Below are 18,226 nucleotides of genomic sequence, written 5' to 3'. Positions count from 1 at the left end.
GAGATCCCTGTCCTGTAGGGATGGGAAGGCACCAGGAGAATTTCGGGAGCACAGGGTGTGGTGCTGTGTGAAGTGTCTCAGGTATTTGACATGAAAAGCTGAGCCTTGCATGAGGAGGTGGCTTTGCAGGGCAGCCTGTCCAGGCTGGGGAGGGACATGGCACTGGTGATGCCACCAGTGCATGACTCCTCAGGCCAGGCTGCCTTGGCTTTCAGGCTAATGGATGTGTTAATTGATTGATGAGTCAGTGCTGCACCTCAGCCCTGGTGCTAATTTCATTAGTGCTCTATTTTTATTACTCCTGTCACTTCTAGCGGGGTTGGACTGGGTTAGCTGCTGCTAAGCCTTCATGATTACTGTAATCTTGTTTATTGTGGGAAAGCAGAGTAAAGATTATCACCCAGGGCTGTTAGGGCTGGCAGGGCCCTCTGGAGATCCTCCAGGCCAGCCCCCTGCACGGGCAGGCTCACCTGGAGCAGGGGATGTGTCCAGGTGGGGTGGGGATGTCTCCAGAGAGGAGAATCCAGCTGCTCCAGGCTCTGCCTCATCTGTGGAAAGAAGTTCTTCCTCATGCTGAGGTGGAAATTCTTGTGTTTTAGTTTCTGGCCATTGCTTCTTGTCCTGGGCACCACTGAACAGTGTGGATCATCCTCTGACACCCCTTGGAGATATTTGTATGGATTGATGGGATCCCCTCTGTCTCCTCTGATCATGAGTGCAGCTCCCTTTTACAAATCACTGCAGGTGGTGGCAGTGGATTTTTGGGGTTGTTCTTTTTTGTGTACCCTCTTTTATTTAAACACCCCCTGGGCTGGGGTTACCTGGTTTAATGCTCTTCACATTGTGAGGAATTTCTGAGCCACAGTGAAAAGCAGCTTCATGCACCCACAGGCTGCTTGTGTCTCACCCTTTTGCTGTGCAGAGTTAGATTTGAATGATATATTCCTATTTTGAGTAAAATACTCCTTTGGAAGCATTGTTCTTCCCTTAAAAGCTCCTTGGATATCCAGTCATCAGCGTCCAGCTTGGATGAGAGGTTTCTGTCACAGAGCAGTTTCCTGGAAAGCCCTGAGCCACTCACAGGGATGGTTTGGCAGGGAAGAGAAGAGCTCTGCATTTTGGGATGGGAGGCTTGGCCTGGGGCCTGGGATTCTAAGTTTGAAGTAAACAAGAGAGGAGTGGGGGTGAGGGCTGTCTGGGGCTGGATGGTGGTGGTCTGTTTATAACTGGTTGGGCTTTCTCTGCCCTCTGCAGGGCTTTGGGAGCTGCAGGCAATTCCCAGCTATCGACTTTGAATTTCTTCCTCTGCAGCTTAGTAGCTGTTCTTCCCCTGAATATCACACTTAGCTAATTTATGACCCACTGAACAGTCTGGCACAGCCAGGAAAAGCCATGTCCTGGAGTGTATTTTTAGCGCATCCATTTGTTTTCGGAATATGACAAACTGAAACAGAATGAGGAAAACCAAAGACATTTGATCCTAAAGGCCTCCTTTAGGACCCAAGTGGCTCAGCCAGGCTGTCCCAGGGCTCTGCACGTTCAGTGCCAACAGGGATGTTGCACAAATAGCTCCCAGCATCCTGGTGCAGCACTGTTTGTAAACCAGTTTGGGATTTTTGTCACGGCTCAGCCCCTGGTGGGTCTGGTGCTCCATAAACTCACATCTGTGCTTGTGTCTCGCAGCTGAACCCAGACTGGAGCAAGTATGATGACAGGTTAATGAAGGCAGCCGAGAGGGGCGATGTGGAGAAGGTCTCATCCATCCTGGCCAAGAAGGGGGTCAGTCCCACAAAGCTGGACCTGGAGGGGAGATCTGCGTAAGTGACTTCAGAGCTCGGGAATGCTGCTGGAAACCATGCTCCTGCTGCCCTAGAATCCTTTCTGGGTACAGAAATCTGCGTAGTACCTCATTAAATCTAGCTCCACTAAGCTGGCTGGAAAGGGAAACTCCCAAACAATCTTCACTTCAAGTGAGGATGAGTGTTTAAAGACGTGCTCTTGCCGGGTTTGAGTATTAGAGAGAAACTGAAACCCCACTGGTTCACTGATCCAGGTAAATAATGACTGTTTCTCAGGAAATTTGCCATGTTCCTTGAAGTAATATTTGCAGAACCCTTAACTCTGGGTGCTGTCCCCTGTAACACCTCCCTTATACAGCTGCTGGCTTTGTCTTTCCTGGCCAATACTGCCACTTTTGTGTACAAACCAGCTGTGCCTAAGCAAAATCTTTTCTCTTTTTTTTTTTTTAGATTCCATGTTGTAGCATCAAAGGGAAACCTGGACTGCTTGAACACCATCCTGGTGCACGGAGTTGATATCACAGCCACTGATGCTGCAGGTGGGCTCCTCACAGGCCCTGAAAGGGCAGCCTGGAAATGCTCCCAGCTGGGTTTGAATGCTCTTCCTTCTTTCTGTAGCTGGCAAAAAACAAATTATTTGTGTGGCTTGTTGCTGGTCTTGAGGAAACTGGCCGTGGCCTGCCATGGAGTTCATGAATGCAGCAGAACTTAAGGAATGTGGGTTTGTGCTGCTGTAATTGTGTTTATAGTGTGCTCCAGACTCGCTGGTGAGATCAGCATTTCTGGGTGAGGACAACAGGATAAGAACAGTTTGAAATGAACCGGAGGTGAGGGTCCAGTGGAGTGCTGTGGGAGGTGTTTGTGTGCCCAGCTGAGCCTCAGGAGCTCAGAACCTTCCAGATTTCCTTGAGTGCTAGCAGAGTTTGTGGAAGAGACAGTTAAAAACAGATGCTAATTTTCAGGTTATTACCTCAGAATTTAATAGGTTTAATATGAAGCTGAGAACGAGAAAATTTACAGAGACAACTTGGCCTCCTCCTCTTATGTGAGAGTTGATTTTTTAAATCCTTGTGTGGAGTCAGATATGCAGTATTTTGAGATTAATTTCACAAATGAACTCTCATCCTTGATTGAAGATTCACTAGAGTAGGAAAAGGCTGTAAGAAAGTGAGGTGTCCTAGCACAGATCTGCAGGGACTGGCACACAGGAACTTGTACCTAAAATGCTGGGAATACTCCTCAGGAATTCACTGACCCAGACCTGAGCTGCTGTTCTCTGTTTTCAGGCAGGAACGCCCTGCACTTGGCTGCAAAGTATGGCCATGCTTTGTGCTTGCAGAAGCTCTTGCAGGTATGAAAATACAGCTTGTCTTTTATATTGAAGGGGAAAAGGGGCTTTAAATACACTGGTTCAAAACTGGGATATGTGATTTCTTTCTTAATCAGATTCCTTTTAAAAAATAATGGTCATGGGGGAAAGACCTTTTCAAGTTGAGTACCAGGTTGGGACTGAAAGAGGGCTAAAATAAAGAAAATAAACTTTTAAAAAAATCTTTTCACAGATTATCAAAGTTGTAGTTTGTGGTTCTTGAAGAAAATGGGTCTGAGTGTCTTTAAAAGACTTCTGTTCCCTGTCTGAATACAGTTCAGAAACAGCAACACTGGCTGCTTCAGAGTTGTGTTTGCTTCAAAAGCTGGGCATTTATAGCCACACACTCTCATTAATGAAACAGTGTTGGAGAGTTGTCTTAAGTTTGTGTGATGTTTATTTTTTCTTCATTTACTCCTGGTCAGTGTGTGCTCATTTAATTTTTTTTTTCTTGTTATTTTAAATGGGTTCTTTTAAACTTTTAATTGATGCATGTCTCCATGCAGATATAAAGGCTCATTATCTGTGAAAAGTCTAATGAATTGTGCAATTCCTGTGCATCTTTTATACTTAAATAATGTTTTATTGCTTTAATTTAAAGCTCAAACACCTGGTGTTGTAAATGCAGTCTGGATTCTGATTGATAACTGGGATTATTTATTTTAACAGTACAATTGTCCGACAGAGAATGTGGATCTCCAGGGAAGAACTGCTCTTCATGATGCAGGTGAAGGGCTTTGCTTTGCTGGGTGTGGAAATGAAGATTTAATTAATGGATTTACTTCAGATGGGCTCAACTCTTCTCTTTTAATTTTGGTGGCTGTAGTAGGAGAGAGGGATGGTTTGGCAGGGTCATGACATTTGTCCTCAATAATGAACCTCACAGTGTTACAGGGCTTGGAGGTCTGAGGTGAAGTTGAGTAAAATCTTCAGGTACCACGAGCAGAGTTTCAGGGCAGGGCTGGAGTGGGTGAAGACCCTTGGCTGTGGGTTTTCTGCAGCCTCCTTGTGCTGGAACCATGAGCAAAGCTTTAGGGCAGTGCTGGAGTGGCTGAAGACCCTTGGCTGTGGCTGTTTGCAGCCTCCTCATGCTGGCATTGTGAGCAGAGTTTCAGGGCAGTGCTGGGGTGGCTGAAGACCCTCTGCCTGGCTGTTTGCAGCCTCCTCGTGCTGGTACCATGAGCAGAGTTTCAGGGCAGGGCTGAAGACCCTCTGCCTGGCTGTTTGCAGCCTCCTCGTGCTGGTACCATGAGCAGAGTTTCAGGGCAGTGATGAAGACCCTCTGCCTGGCTGTTTGCACCTCCTCGTGCTGGTACCATGAGCAGAGTTTCAGGGCAGTGATGAAGACCCTCTGCCTGGCTGTTTGCACCTCCTCGTGCTGCAGCGTGTCTGGCACAGCCGTGTTGGGTTGCTGTGGGTGGTGTGAGAGCTGAGCCCTGCAGCCTGGTCAGGCTTCAGCTCAGCTCTGGGGGTTTTGGTGAAGCAGGGCTGTGCTTGGGGCCTGCCCAGGCTGCTGTCACAGCACGGGGTCCCCTCCCTGCCCTGTGTCACCTCCCTGCCTGCCCTGTCCCCAGCCATGTCCGACTGCTCCGCCAGCATCCAGCTGCTCTGCGACCACGGCGCCGCCGTCAACTCCAAGGACGGGGTAAGGGGCTGCCTCCCCCTCCTGCTGCACCCCCGTGTGCCCCTGGGCTGCCCTCACGCTGTCCCTGTGTCCCCAGGACGGGAGGACCCCGCTGGTGCTGGCCACGCAGATGTGCCGCCCCGCGGTCTGCCAGCTGCTCATCGACAGGGGCGCCGACGTCAACGCCAGGGACAAGCAGAGCAGGTGAGGCCTGCAGGGCACTGCTGGGGCTCCTGCTGGCCCCCAGGGAAGGCTGCCCCTTGGCACAGTGGTGGGCTCAGTCTGCGGGAGGAGAACCTGGGAGTTAGTTCAGAAGCGGGTCTGCCAGTTCAACACCTGGTCTTTTTTCCTGCTCCTGCTGGCATCCAGAATATTCCCAGGCTTGTTCTTGCCAGCAGGAAAACTGCACTTGGTTATTTTTAAAGGGTTTTTCTGTCCCTAGCAGCCTTTGGGATCAATGTGCACGATGGGCCATGGCAGAAGTGGTGCTCTGGCAAGAAGTCCTGAGTCCACTGGAGCTCCCAAGGGACCTTGAGCTGTTTGTTCCTGGGGTCAGGGGAGGGGTTCTGTCTGTGGCTGCTGCTTTCACCAGTTATTTCTTGGAGAATTCCCCCATGACATGAGACTGCTGTGGGACAAAGCCTGGCTACTCACTCTGCACGTCCTGCAGCTGGGGAGTGTTTGGGGAAGCTGTGCCAGGGCTGCACTGCCAGGGCTCCCAGGCACCCCCTCTCCAAACCTTGTCTAAACTGCTTGCCTGGTGTTTGTTGTGTCTGTTGACATTTGTATCTGGTAGAGGAAACCAAAGTCATGGGAGTTCTCCAAACACCGCGTGAATTTCAAAGGCAACAGTCTGTGCTGGTTTCATGGAGATACTGTTACTGTGGTGGGTTTGTTTGCCTTGCACAAATATTTAAACACTGCCCGGGTGACTTTGGAAAGCTGTTTCCTCTGTGGGCAGAGGGAAGGTGCCTTGGCTGAGGTTTCTGGAGCAGATGTTTGTACTGGTTGGCTCTGTGGGTGATGCCCTGTGGATCCTGGGTCTCTCAGTCCCCCTCTCTCCCCTGCCAGGACTGCCCTGATGTTGGGCTGTGAGTATGGCTGCAAGGATGCCGTGGAGGTGTTGCTCAGGAACGGTGCTGATGTTGCTCTGACTGATGGCCTTGGGCATGACTGTGCTTACTATGCCAGGATTGGGGACAATATTGACATTTTGGCTTTAATAAAAGCTGCCGTGGAGGACTCCGGCCGAGGTAGGAGGAACGTGCAGCCCCTTCCTTTGGGTGGAACTGTGTCCCTGCTCCTGTGGCTCCAGGAGCTGCTCTGGAGGGCAGCTGTGGTGCTTTGACCAGCAGTCACAAACTGCCTGCTTGGCAGGGGAAGGACAGTTCTTGGGCTTGTGTGGTTTTAGCAAAGCTTTTAAGAGGGTTGCAGGCTGTGGTGCCTCAAGGGCTTAGCAGTATTGATCATGGGAGTTATTTACCCTTATTTGTAGAAATAAATAGCCTTTATTTTATAGAAACCTTGTGGATGTTTCCATCTTTGATTAATTGGGGGTCTGGTGAGCTATTTTTTGAAATGCCCTCCCGGGGTGGGAAGGGGATGGAATTAGCTGAACATGTCTTGTTGTTGGATGAATCTGAACAAAATGCCTTTTGTAACTCCCTGTTTTTGTGGTGCTTTTTTAGGAAGAGACAGCTTCAGGAGAGGGCAGGCTGAGCAAAAGGTACTTGGTGAGGCCATTTGCCACTGAGGCGTTGAGAGGGGATTGTTTGTGTGGGGCTGAGCTCAGGGGTGACCCCGGTCCCAGTGGGAGCTGGGGAGGCTGGGGTGGCACTGGGGGTGCTGCAGGGATCTAAAGGAATGTTCTGCTGCTGCACTGACAGGCCACCAGCGTGCCCCAGAAGTGGGGTCGGGGCTGTGGAGCACAGGAGGAGCTCAGAGTGTTCCAGAAGGATCCCAGCACTCAGGTGGGTGGGCAGGATCAGACCCTGCGGGTTCCCACAGGCACTAAAGGCAGCTGGGCTGCTCAATGAGCACAGTGATCCCATCAGCAAAGGCCATGTATTGCTGTTTGCTTAAAACCTAATTGCACGGTGTGCAGTGTGGCAATTATGCAGATGAGCTGTAAGCTTTTTTCAGGAAAAAAATGCACACTTTTGGGTAATAAATAGTGGGAAGTGTCCCTGTCTTAACCTTTCCTACCTCTTAACCTTCTGCCTCTGCAGTAAAATCAGTCACAAATGAGGAAGATTTATTTTTCTGACATTCTCAAGAGATGCGTGGCTGTGTCATACTAAAAATAATCTGTGTCATAATTGTTCTGCTAACCAGCATTAATTCCCATGTCATTGCAGTTTCCAAAAGGCTAGGCAGGCTTGGAGTGCTCAGTAGCTGTTAAATCTGTTGCCTCAGAGTCTTTACCTTTCCCAATGTGTGTGTAGTTTGGAGAGCTCTTCATTTCTGTTTTTAAATGCCATATTTTACTTTTAAGGACTTGGAGCTGGAAAACCAAGATTTGAAAGAGCGAATGAGGGAAGTGCAGGAGGAGCAGAGGATGCTGCTGGACAGAATCAGTGGGCTACAGCTGCAGCTCACTGAGGTAAGGCAAGGCTTGGAGTGCCTGGCTGGAAGGCTGGGACAGCACCTGGGGCTGCCAGGAGGGCCCATGGAGTGAGGGTGTGGAATGCTCTGCTCTCCTGGGAATTACTGCACTGTGTCACCCACGGTCTGCTGGAAAAGCCTGTGGTCCTGTAGTGGAAGCACAGAGAAAAGAAAAAAAAGTCTTCAATTGGCAGGAAAAAAAAGCCAAAGGTTTCCAACAGAAGTTTCTCACCCAAATTGGAAATGCTGATTTAAAAAGAAATTCCCTCCTTTTGGAGGTCTAAATGTGATCAGTAGAAAGAGAATATAAGGAAGATTTTTTTTGTTGATTTTTTGCTTTGTGGAGGCTGTTGCTTTGGTGTGTTTTTGTGGAGGTACATTTATGCAGCTTCTCCTAAATGTAGCCCATGGATAGAAAGAATATTTCTTAGTGCAGTCAGCAGCTTGTCTGCACTCCTGTTTTAAGCATTGCCTTTATAAAATGAACTTGTTAATAGCCACTTCCCCAAATCAGCAAACTTCTCCTGGAAAGCTGTACTTGGCTGCCTCAGTCGTGTCTGAGCTGGAGAACAGGAGATGTTCCAGTTCCCAGAGACACTGCTCTGTCAGACACCCTTGACTCCTGGCTAGAGAAATAGGAAACACAGCAACAAATCTGGATGGAAATTGGAAGGGGAGCATTGGAAGCTGGGGTGGATTTGTCAGCTGGTGAACTGTGTGTGAGCCCCTTGAACATCATTGAGAAAATGATTTGGGGGGGATTTTTTTGTCATTTTTGCAGGAGCAAATGTTTGCAGATGATCTTGAGAATGAGGTAGGATGTGTCACCTGCAGCTGTAACAGCACTGGGGAGTAGGGGAAGCAGCTCTCTCTTTTATTTCCTCTGCAGTTTTAAATACATTACTTAAAAGCTACCTAAAAATGCCAAATGAAGCATCTACTGCTCTGGATCAGTTCCTGCAGCTCCACAGCATTTCTGTAACTACAAATAATGATCCTTCCCACGGCTCCTTTAAAGCTCACTTAGGTTATTAAGCACACTGATAATATTAAGCATCTCTGTAGTGACTTTCAGTAATGCAAGACTAACCAATATGAATTAATTAAACAGTAGCAGATGATGTTGGTGCATATTCTTGACTCATTCTTCAAGACTCCTCCTGTAGAGGAGCAGCCTTGAAGAACAATTGCAGAAGCAAGAATTAGGAATTCTTTCGGTGCTGATCTTGGTTGAAGTTCTGTCTAAACTCTTCAAAACGTTCCTTGAGGTCTTACAAACCTGTCCATTCTTGTGGCTTTGGCTATGTGGCACTCCTTCTCTTTCAGAAAGATGAGTTGAAGAAAATCCTGACTACCAAGGAAAAGCAGCAGGAAGAAAGTTTAAGGACTATTGAAGCTCTCAAAGCTAAACTCAAGTATTATGAAGTATGTTGAGTGATTTGAAATGGGATATAGCAATTGATATTTACAGTAGGAAGTACTTCAGCATTTTAAATTGCTGAAGCTGCTGAATGGTTATCTCATTGCCAAAGCTTTCCCTGCCCCTTCACCCCTAGTTTAACACAGAGCAGAATTTTCAGCCTTACTTTTGTTTCTTGCTCTTTGATTTTAGGGTGACTCTGCGGGGTCTGGAGGTAACTTTGGAAACAGTAAGTCCAGTTACTTGTTAAAGCGTGCTGTGCATGATGGCTGTTAGAATACAGGGATAAAGGGGGTTTTGGTCATCTCTTCCTGTTGCTGGTCTGAAATGCTGCCAGGGCAGCACTGCTCCATCTGCCAGGAGTGCCTGGCCTTGGGACATGTCCCTGGGACCCTGCAGTGCCCTCTGAGCAGGTTCCATGCTCCCAGGGGAGCAGCCCTCTGGGCTGAGGGGCAGCAGCTGTGTCAGTGTCAGAGCTGGAGTGGAGCAGGTCTGACTTCAGCACAGCCCCTGAGCTCCAGCTGGGTGAGCAGTGAGCCCACTCCCAGGACCTGCAGCCTCCTGCGCCCAGCCCAGCTGCAGGCCTGCCTTGCCCTTGTGTAGCACAAGGGCTCTTAACAGATTAAATGGAATTTGGAGTGTTTGGCTGCCTGGCAGGAGGACGTGGAGTGCAGGGGATGCTTTCCCTGCTGAGGTCACGTGCAGAGGTGAGCTGGGCGAGCTGCCAGCTCTGCCCCTTCTGCAGGACAGAACCCAGCCTGGCAAACCACTTCTGTCCTCCTCCTTAGCAGGGCTTTGGCCAGGCTTCCCGTGGGGATTAATTAAGTAGAAGTTGTTTTAATAACAAGTACTTAAACACCGGCCTTCAGCCTGGTGTGACCCCAGTGGCCAGAATAAAGCTGGGCAGGAAAATCAGTGTTCTTGTGATTGTGTTCCTGTTTTTAACCAGAGCCTAAACACTGTTTGCTTTGAAAATCCAGGAAAAGAAGATTTATTACTTAAACAAGGCCAAGCATTTGCAGTGGAATCCCAGGTAATAAATATTTTACCACTGGAAGGAACTCTGAGATAGTCGTGCTGGGAAAGCTAAACGTGCTTATAAAAGTGTGTTTATTGAGCATTGCTTCTGAGCACAGTTTTGGGGAATTGTTGCTTTTCTGTGTTTATTTTTTACTGCGGGTGCCCTCTAGAGTCCTGTCTGTGACAGGGCTGGAGGTGCTGGGAGCTGCTGGGTCTGTCCTGAGCTCTCCTAAACATGTTTTAGGAGAAAACTGAGGGGTCATTTCCATTATATTATTCTAATTTAAGAATATGTTTTAATATTATAATGATACCGTTATAATATTATAATAAAATATACATATTATTTAATTTTCCTGCCTGCTATATACTAATTCCCTGACAATTCTGTTTGATAGTATCAACCTTTTAAAGCAACAGTTTGGGTATCAACAAGGTCCAGAGACCCTTGGGGGTGGAATGAGATGGGTTTTAAGGTCCCTTCCAACCCAAACCCTTCTAGAATTCCAAATGACTGCATTCCTCAGTCTTCTCAGCAAGAAGGGTCTGTTAGCCATGGTATTCTCTGCTCTGATTCCTTATAAAATTATTTTCACACACTTGAGGGATGGGATCTTAGTAAATTAAATTTGTTCTAGCAGATGAGTGATTAAATATGAATGCAGAACAAGGAAAGTGGAATTAATGCATTATACCTGCCCCTCTACATTTAGATGGGATAGTGGGAAGGAATTTTTTCGTGGGAGGGTGGGGAGGGGCTGGGGTGGGATTCCCAGAGCAGCTGGGGCTGCCTCTGGATCCCTGGAAGTGTCCAAGACTGGGTTGGACTGGGCTTGGAGCAGCCTGGGACAGTGGAAGGTGTCCCTGCCATGGCTGGGATGGGATTTAAGGTCCCTTCCAACCCAAACCATTCCATGACTGGGGAGAAGTAATGTGGAGCTATATTTGAGATTTTTGCTGTTAAAAGCTGAAATACCTATTCTCTAATAGGGGTAATAATAACACTTACCGTGAGGAGGAAAAAAAAAATAAATTCTCTTGTACTAGTGATGCTCAGATCCAACTGGATTTTAGGCAGTTCCCATACTAAGTAATGGTAGTTTCCATACTAAATAATAGCAGGTTCCATATTAAATAATGAGCAATAAACACGTGTGTGTGACCTGTCAGAGTTGTGAACTTTGATTTTTTGTGCCAATTTCCCTTCAGTCCCGGTCGATGCTGAGGCCCCTGGAGCTGTCCCTGCCCACCCAGTCCCCCAGCTCTGAGAAGGAGGCTCTGAAGAAGGAGCTGGAGAGCCTGAGGAGCTGCTTTGGGGCGGCCAAGGAGGAGATCAGCAAGCTGCAGAGGGAGCTGGCCCTGAAGAGCTCGGAGTGCAGGGCTCTGGCCGCCGAGTGCGAGAGGAGCAAGGCAGAGTCTGACAGCCAGGTCCGGCAGCTGGAGGATGCCCTGAAGGACGTGCAGAAGAGGATGTTCGACTCCGAGGGCAAGGTGAAGCAGATGCAGAGCCACTTCCTGGCTCTCAAGGAGCACCTGGCCAGCGAGGTGGCCTCGGGGAGCGCCAAGGTGACGGAGGAGCTCAAGGAGCAGCTCCGGGAGATGAAAGCCAAGTACGAGGGAGCCTCTGCTGAGGTGGGGAAACTGAGGAACCAGATCAAGCAGAACGAGTTGCTGGTGGCAGAGTTCCAGAGGGACGAGGGCAGGCTGGTGGAGGAAAACAAAAGGTTGCAGAAGGAGCTGGTGAAGTTGGAGATGGAGAGAGATAAAAGGGACAGGAATGTCACGGAGTTGGAAGGGCAGCTCAGAGAGACGGGGGCCAAATTGGCCCAGTCTGTGAGCGCAGAGCAGTTTGAGAGCATGAAGGGCTTGCTGTCACAGGAGGTGAGTGAGAAAGCAAGGAGGTTAGCAGAGGTGGAAGGGGAGCGGGAGAAGCTGCAGGCAGAGGTGCTGCTGCTACAGAGGGAGTGTGAGAGTCAGAGAGCTCAGCTGGCACAGCATGTGAAGGCAGAGGAGCACCAGCAAATGAGGAGTGGCTTTGAGCAGAGGGAAGAGGAGCTGGGGAAGGCAATTTCTGAGCTATCACACAAGAATGAGGCTCTGCAGAAGGAACTTGAAAGATTGCAGGCTGATAACAAGGTGCTGAAGCAGCAAGTCCAAATGCTAAAAACTGAAATTAAAAGCCAGAATGTGCCTTTAAAAATTCATGAGGAGTTGAAGAAAGCAAACGATCTGGCTGTGGGTGACCTGACAAAAAAGCTTTTTGAAATTACAAAGAAGTACAATGAAAGCAAAGCAGAAGCTGAAAAGTTGCTGGCAGAGAAGAACAACTTAAATGAGAATATCAGCCACTTGCAAGCTGTGTACCTGTCTCCAGAGCAGCACAAGAAAGAGCTGGAAGCTTTAAAATCTAATGGGATTGAGCTTGAGAAGCAGCTTGCTGAGCTTCAGAAGAAATGTGATGAGGAGCAAGCAAAAGTGGGCAAGCTGGTGGCTGAGAACACAGGCTTGAGGGAGAGCCTGAGGGATCAGTACGTGCTTGCCACCACGCACGAGGAGGTTAAAACTGTCCTCAACAGCACCCTGGAAAAGACCAACGGGGAGCTGTCGGAGCTGAAGGGCAAAATTGGAGAGATAAAGCAAGAGTTCCTGAGGGTAAACGAAGAAAACGGAGCTTTAAAAAACAAGGTGAAGCTCTTACAGAACCAATTAAACACGGAGTATATCAGTTTAAAAGATCACGAAGCCACGGTAAATACTTTAAACAGAAGCGTGCAAGAGCTGCAGGAGAGCAACGCTGCCGTGAGGGCTGAGCACCAGAGGGGGCAGGATGAAATCTTACAGCTGCACGCAGAAATTGAAGCCCAGAAGAAGGAGCTGGACACAATTCAAGAGTGCATCAAGTCAAAATACGCGCCGGTGGCCTCCTTTGAGGACAGGGAGCAGAGCCTGGAAGCCGCGGTGAAGGAGCTGAGGGCGCAGCTGCAGGAGCAGGAGCAGAGGCGCAGAGGAAGCGAGGAGGAGGTGCAGAGGTGCAGGGAGGAGAACGAGAAGCTCAGGAGCGGGCTCCTGTCCATCCAGAACGACCTGCAGCAGAACTACGTGCTGGCGGAGAAGTCCCACCAGCTGGAGAGGCTGTGCGCCGGCAGCATGCAGGAGCTCAACCAGCAGCTGCGGGCCCTGCTGAGCCAGCACTCGGGGCAGCAGGGGCAGCAGGACGGGGCCGAGGCCCGGCAGCGCCCGGCCGAGCGGCTGGAGGCGCTGAGGGAGGCTCTGGGCCGCACGGTGGAGGAGCTGCAGCAGGCCCTGAGCAGCAAGGAGCAGCGCTGCCGCGAGGAAACGCTCCGAGCCAGGCAGCTGCAGCAGGAGCTGGCTGCCCTCAGGGAGTCCTCGGTGCCTCGGGAGGAGTACACCCAGCTGAAGGAAGGGCTGGAGGGGGAAATCGCGGCCGCCGAGCGCAGCCTGAAGGAGAAGGAGGCAGAAACGCAGGCCAAGAGCGAGGAGGTGCTGAGGCTGCAGGAGGAGCTGCGGCTGAGCCAGCAGGCCTTGGCAGAGCTGCAGGGCCAGGAGGTGGTGGCCATGGCCGAGTACAGCTCCATGAAGGGCGCCCTGGAGGCCCAGGTGAGCAGCATGGCCGGCCACCTGGCCAGCATGAGCCAGAAGTACGAGCAGGCCTGCGAGGAGGCCCTGCAGGCCAGGAGGAGCGAGCTGTCCCTCAAGGACGAGAAGGAGCTGCTCCAGCTGAGGAGCTGCAGCATCGAGCAGGAGATCAAGGACCAGAAGGAGAGGTGTGACAAGTCGCTGACAACCATTATTGACCTGCAGAAGAGGATCCAGGAGTCTGCAAAGCAGGTGGAAGCCAAGGACAACAAGGTGAGATGCGGGGCTGGTGCTCCTGATGCTCTCAGCATTCAGGGACTGGGCTCTGCAGCTCCTGAGATGCTCCAGCACCACTTTGTGCTGAGCATTAGGAACCCAGGGCTGGCCCAAAGCAGCTGAAGTCCTGATTTTACATCATGCAAAGTTTTCCAGTCCCTTATATGTTCTGGACATTGTGTAGTGTTTAACTTCTGTTAAAGCTTCAGACTTCTGGGGATATCAGCTGCTGTTTCCACTGGAGCTGTGTTTGTGGGGCATCTCTGACTTGCCTTCTAAAGGTTCACTGTTCTTCCTAGAAGTTAGACCTGGAATGTCCTTAGATCCTCCCTTTTTTCAGTCCCTTATGTCACTGCAGGGTCTGTACCTGCCACACCCCAGTGCCAGGGAGCACAATGACAACCAGCACGTCAAGAAAGCAAAGTCCTCTCTCTGCAAGCTGGGACAAAGACCCTCGAGTGTTTTCTGGGCTTCATCAGACTCAAAAGAATGTTAAAGAGCAGTTTGCAGTGAGACATCTTTAAATGGTGTTTTCTGTGTGGTTTTTTTTAAGATAACAGAGCTGCTGAACGACGTGGAGCGGTTAAAGCAGGCTCTCAACGGCTTGTCCCAGCTGACATACACCACTGGGATCCCCTCCAAGAGGCACAACCAGCAGGTGGAACTGCTCCAGAGCCAAGTGAAAACACTCCAGCAGCAGCTGGCTGTAAGTGCTCACACAAGGTGTTGTCTGACGTGCAGTAGCATTGCTTAATTCCTGTGTAAACAGGGAAATGTGGATGTGCCCGCTGGAGCAGGGGTGGGACTGCAGCTCACACTCCACAAGTACACCATCCATTGTTTGCTTGGGCTTTTGCCCCTGGGTTCTGCTTCTCTGTAATTTTTTTCCTGCTTTCCTCTTCAGTTTGAGTTGCAGCACTTGACAGCTTCTCCAGATAAAAGGGATATAAGCAAAGTGGGGGAATCTGTGCCTGTGTGATACTCTGCTCTAATCCTGCCCAGACCATTTCTGAATGCAGGCTCAGCTTTAGTCATTTCTTACAACCATATATTTTTTCCTCACCTTGGAAGGGGCAGGTGGTAATTTCTTAATGGCTTTGAGCTGTGTTCCTCTGCCTGCGAGCCCTGGGTGTGTTGTTGGTCCTGAAGCACTGACAGAGCAGGGGGCACGTCCTGAGTGCTGGGCTGTTGTGCACACTCCTGTGGCCTCAGTAAGGCTCATTATCAGAGCTGTGTCTGAGCAAAGAGAGTTCTGCTCCTGCTCAGATTCACAAATACCTCTGTCAGAGTACTTGCAGGGTTGATTCTTGTGAGGGAAAGTGTTCTAAAAAGGGTGGTTTTAACCAAATAGCTGATGTTGGTGATGAAGTCAGTGTGCAGGGCTGTTGCTGCTGTATTGAGGACGGGTGGATGAAGTGACATGACTGATGTTTTCAGAAGGTAAAAGCTGAGTTTATTAGACTCACATTCTTTTTATAGATAGTTCTGAGAAGGTTGGACTTGACTGGTCTTCAACTAATACTCCTTACACTCTTGGTTAATTAGGAACAACACTTTTCTTGTAAACATCTTACAGGTTTGTTGCAGCGATCCTCCCATGTGTGAGGCCACGAGGCTTGACTCCATTTTCCTCAGAAGGCTGGTTTATTATGTTATATTAAAATACTACATTACAACTATACTAAAAAGAACAGAGAGAAGAGATCAGAAGGCTACAAAGACCAAGAATAGAATAGAATGCATAACAAAATCCTGTGCCTGCTCACAGCCTTGGCACAGGTAGCTGTGATTGGTCACTGATTGAAAACAATCCACATGGCCCAATGGAATATGCACCTGTAGCCTTCCACAGCAGCACACAGTTATTGTTTACATTTCTTTCCTGAGGCTCTCAGCTCCTCAGGACGGGAAAAATCCTAGCAGAGGATTTTCCATAACATATCATGGCTACACAGGTTCAAAATACTAGTGGCATTGTTTTAATTCTTTTTCCGAGTTTTCTCAAAACTTCCCAGAGGAATGGCTGGGAAAGTTTATCTGACTTTCTTTCTGCCCAGACTCTCAATCACCGCAGTGGGCCAGGAGCTGGGCTCTGCTGGTCCTTTCCAGCTCAGGATATTCTGTGATCTCAGCTCCTGGCTGGCTCTGGCAGCCTCCCAGCAGACGAGCAGTCACTTTTTTCCCTTGATTAGTGGAAGGGGTAAAACTCAAGCCTGGAAATTCAGCTGTGGTTGGCCTGGCAGTGCCCAGGGCTGGCAGGGGCTGAGGGTGTGAGGAGCTCAGCCATGTCCCCGTTCTCTCGCAGGACGCCGCGCGGCAGCACCAGGAGGTGGTGGCAGTGTACAGGACACACCTGCTCAGCGCTGTCCAGGTGAGCCTGGGGCTGCCCTGGCAGGGGGGGTGCTGCTCACGGGGGTTTTCAGTGCTTGTGACCCGTGTTTGCTCCTGCAGGGCCACATGGACGAGGACGTGCAGGCTGCCCTGCTGCAGATCATCCGCATGCGGCAGGGCCTGGTGTGCTGAGTCTGCTGTGCCCGTGCAGGGAGGACCTGCGGGGCCCTCGTGCTGCTTTCAGTCAGGGATGGTGGTAACGCTGCACTTACAGCCTCCCAACACCAAACAACTCTCGGAGCTGAAGCATTTTCTCCTCATCAAACACTAAACCAGGGCTATGGCGTTTCAGGCCTGGTGCTTTTTTCATGGGATGGATAGAAGGTATAGAACACTTTTAAAACTGTCAAAATGATGACATAGAGGTTAAATTATTTTAATGTCTGATTGACCACTTGTTAAAGCAGGACCTGTACCCAGAAGCTCCAGTTGATCCTTGAACTTGAACTCTCATGGGATGGTTAAAAATAAACTGTGCAGAGCAGCGTGGCTGAGTGTTGTAGCTGTGGATGTCCCTTAATGAGTAAGAGAAAGTGGCTCGTTTGTCACACTGGCTGAGCAGGATGTGCTGTGACACACACAGGAAGGTGTTTTGCTGTCTCTTGTAACTTGGCTGGCCAAGTTACAGCCTTTATTTAATATATAAGCTTAAGATTTAGTGCCTTTGCTTCTACAAGACTTAAAAAAAATCAGGTTTTCCATCCAAACACTAACACTCCCTGCCCTCCCTCCCCCAAAGTGTCCCTGAATGCTTCAATCCTGACTCCTGCAGGCTGGAGTGGCCTGGTTTGGGGACAGCAGTGCCATGGTCCTGCTGCTGCTGCTGCACAGTTCCATTCCTCCTCAGGGGGGGACTGAGCAGCTCAGTGGCGCAGTTCAGGCACTGGGTTTTCAAACACCAGCTCATGGAAGCCTGAGCTGTAAATGATGTGCTTTAATCTTATTTATGGGGGAAGATGTCAGTAGTGAGGATTAATGGAAGGGGAATTTTTAATTGCTGGAACCTCCCTATGAAACAAGGCTTCATTTTTAACTGAAGGATGGTTTCCATAAGGAAGTTTTATGAAAAAAAACCAAAAACAAACCATGAAATTTGTTGCTGTTCAAGGGAAGTCTTTGAAAAATGAGCCTGTTAAGGACCAGGGCTGTTTAAATTGAGCACCAGTGAGTGCTGACCTCAGTCTGCTTTTTAAAAGCCTTTGCTGATAACCACCAAGGGGGAATGTGGCATCGTGATGCAGAAAAGCCAAACTTCTCTCCATATTCCTGAAAAATGAGGGCTGAAGTCAGAGTTCCCTGCTTTGTGTTGTTTGGGCTCCCCCAGCTGCCCCTCCAGGCCTTGGGCTCCTTTTTTTACACCAGAGTTGTGTTTATCTCCTCTTTTTTCTCCCTTTTTGGGCAGAGTCTTGTAGGATTGAAGAGGCCACGTGGAGGCTCCAGACAGTGATGGATGTGCAGGGCAGTTTTTATATAGAAATACCCTTAATATATTTACTGAATACGTGTCTGTAGTAAAACAGATCTGCTGCTGCTTTCCTTTAGTTTCTTAGAGGACTATTACAGAAAACATCTCAGAGTAAAGACTTACTTTTTAGCCAAATTCTTTTATGATTGCATTACTTGAAACTTATTGGAGAGGATTTGTTTTGTTGTACTAACTGGCCTATTTTGATACTGTGTTTCCTTATCCAGGGAGTTCTAGGTATGTTTTTCTAAATCTCTCCCGTATTACAACATCAATAAAATGATTTCTTCTTTTTTTTGTATTGTAGTGGTCAATTCTTTTTAGGGTGCAGAAATATCAGTGGAGCTTTGAGCTTTAATGGGTGTGGATGGTGTAAATGCTGGGGAAATGGGGGTGTCTGCAGGCTCGTGGAATGAAGCAGTCCAGCCACAAGCCCGTGCCCTCCCTGGGGAAGGTTCCACATCCATGGCCAGGAGGAAATGGGAGGTCAGCAGAATGTCAAATGCCACCAGAGAGGCCCCAGGGTCCCCTGGAGCAGCAGCGCCACATTAACGAGGTAATGGAGCCTGGAGCTGGGGCTGGCACGAGGCTCTGCTGTGGAGCAGCTCTCTGGAAAGGGAAATGTGCCTTTTGTCTCGGGGAGCTGCCTGGGGAATGGCTG

General features: G+C 49.3%; 1 protein-coding gene across 2 annotated transcripts; it reads left to right on the top strand.

Annotated features, from left to right (window-relative positions):
• The first annotated feature begins 696 nt into the window (after positions 1 to 696).
• Positions 697 to 17,860, top strand: UACA (uveal autoantigen with coiled-coil domains and ankyrin repeats). 2 transcript variants are annotated; one of them, XM_064388561.1, is made up of 19 exons: positions 697 to 744; positions 1,684 to 1,817; positions 2,250 to 2,338; positions 3,086 to 3,150; positions 3,838 to 3,895; positions 4,743 to 4,813; positions 4,890 to 4,996; positions 5,864 to 6,045; positions 6,481 to 6,518; positions 6,679 to 6,762; positions 7,287 to 7,394; positions 8,178 to 8,210; positions 8,723 to 8,821; positions 9,009 to 9,045; positions 9,797 to 9,849; positions 11,046 to 13,706; positions 14,263 to 14,415; positions 16,015 to 16,080; positions 16,161 to 17,860. In XM_064388561.1, the coding sequence occupies exons 1-19, from the start codon at positions 712 to 714 to the stop codon at positions 16,230 to 16,232; spliced, it is 4,143 nt and encodes a 1,380-aa protein (XP_064244631.1). In that variant the 5' UTR covers positions 697 to 711; the 3' UTR covers positions 16,233 to 17,860. The 2 variants fall into 2 exon arrangements, with proteins under 2 accessions (XP_064244631.1, XP_064244632.1); XM_064388562.1 differs by lacking the exon at positions 8,178 to 8,210.
• The last annotated feature ends 366 nt before the right edge of the window (positions 17,861 to 18,226 follow it).

This window comes from Passer domesticus, chromosome 14, assembly GCF_036417665.1.
Source record: "Passer domesticus isolate bPasDom1 chromosome 14, bPasDom1.hap1, whole genome shotgun sequence".
Classification (NCBI taxonomy): domain Eukaryota; kingdom Metazoa; phylum Chordata; class Aves; order Passeriformes; family Passeridae; genus Passer; species Passer domesticus.
This window is presented reverse-complemented; position numbering and strand designations above follow the sequence as displayed.

What these genes read in the sequence shown, in the direction of transcription:
- UACA (XM_064388561.1), top strand. Translation starts at nt 712, where the DNA reads ATGAGTGCAGCTCCCTTTTACAAATCACTGCAG. An exon ending in CAGATGATCTTGAGAATGAG is followed by an intron (nt 8,211 to 8,722) that starts GTAGGATGTGTC and finishes CTTCTCTTTCAG; the next exon opens with AAAGATGAGTTGAAGAAAAT. An exon ending in ACCTGCTCAGCGCTGTCCAG is followed by an intron (nt 16,081 to 16,160) that starts GTGAGCCTGGGG and finishes TTGCTCCTGCAG; the next exon opens with GGCCACATGGACGAGGACGT.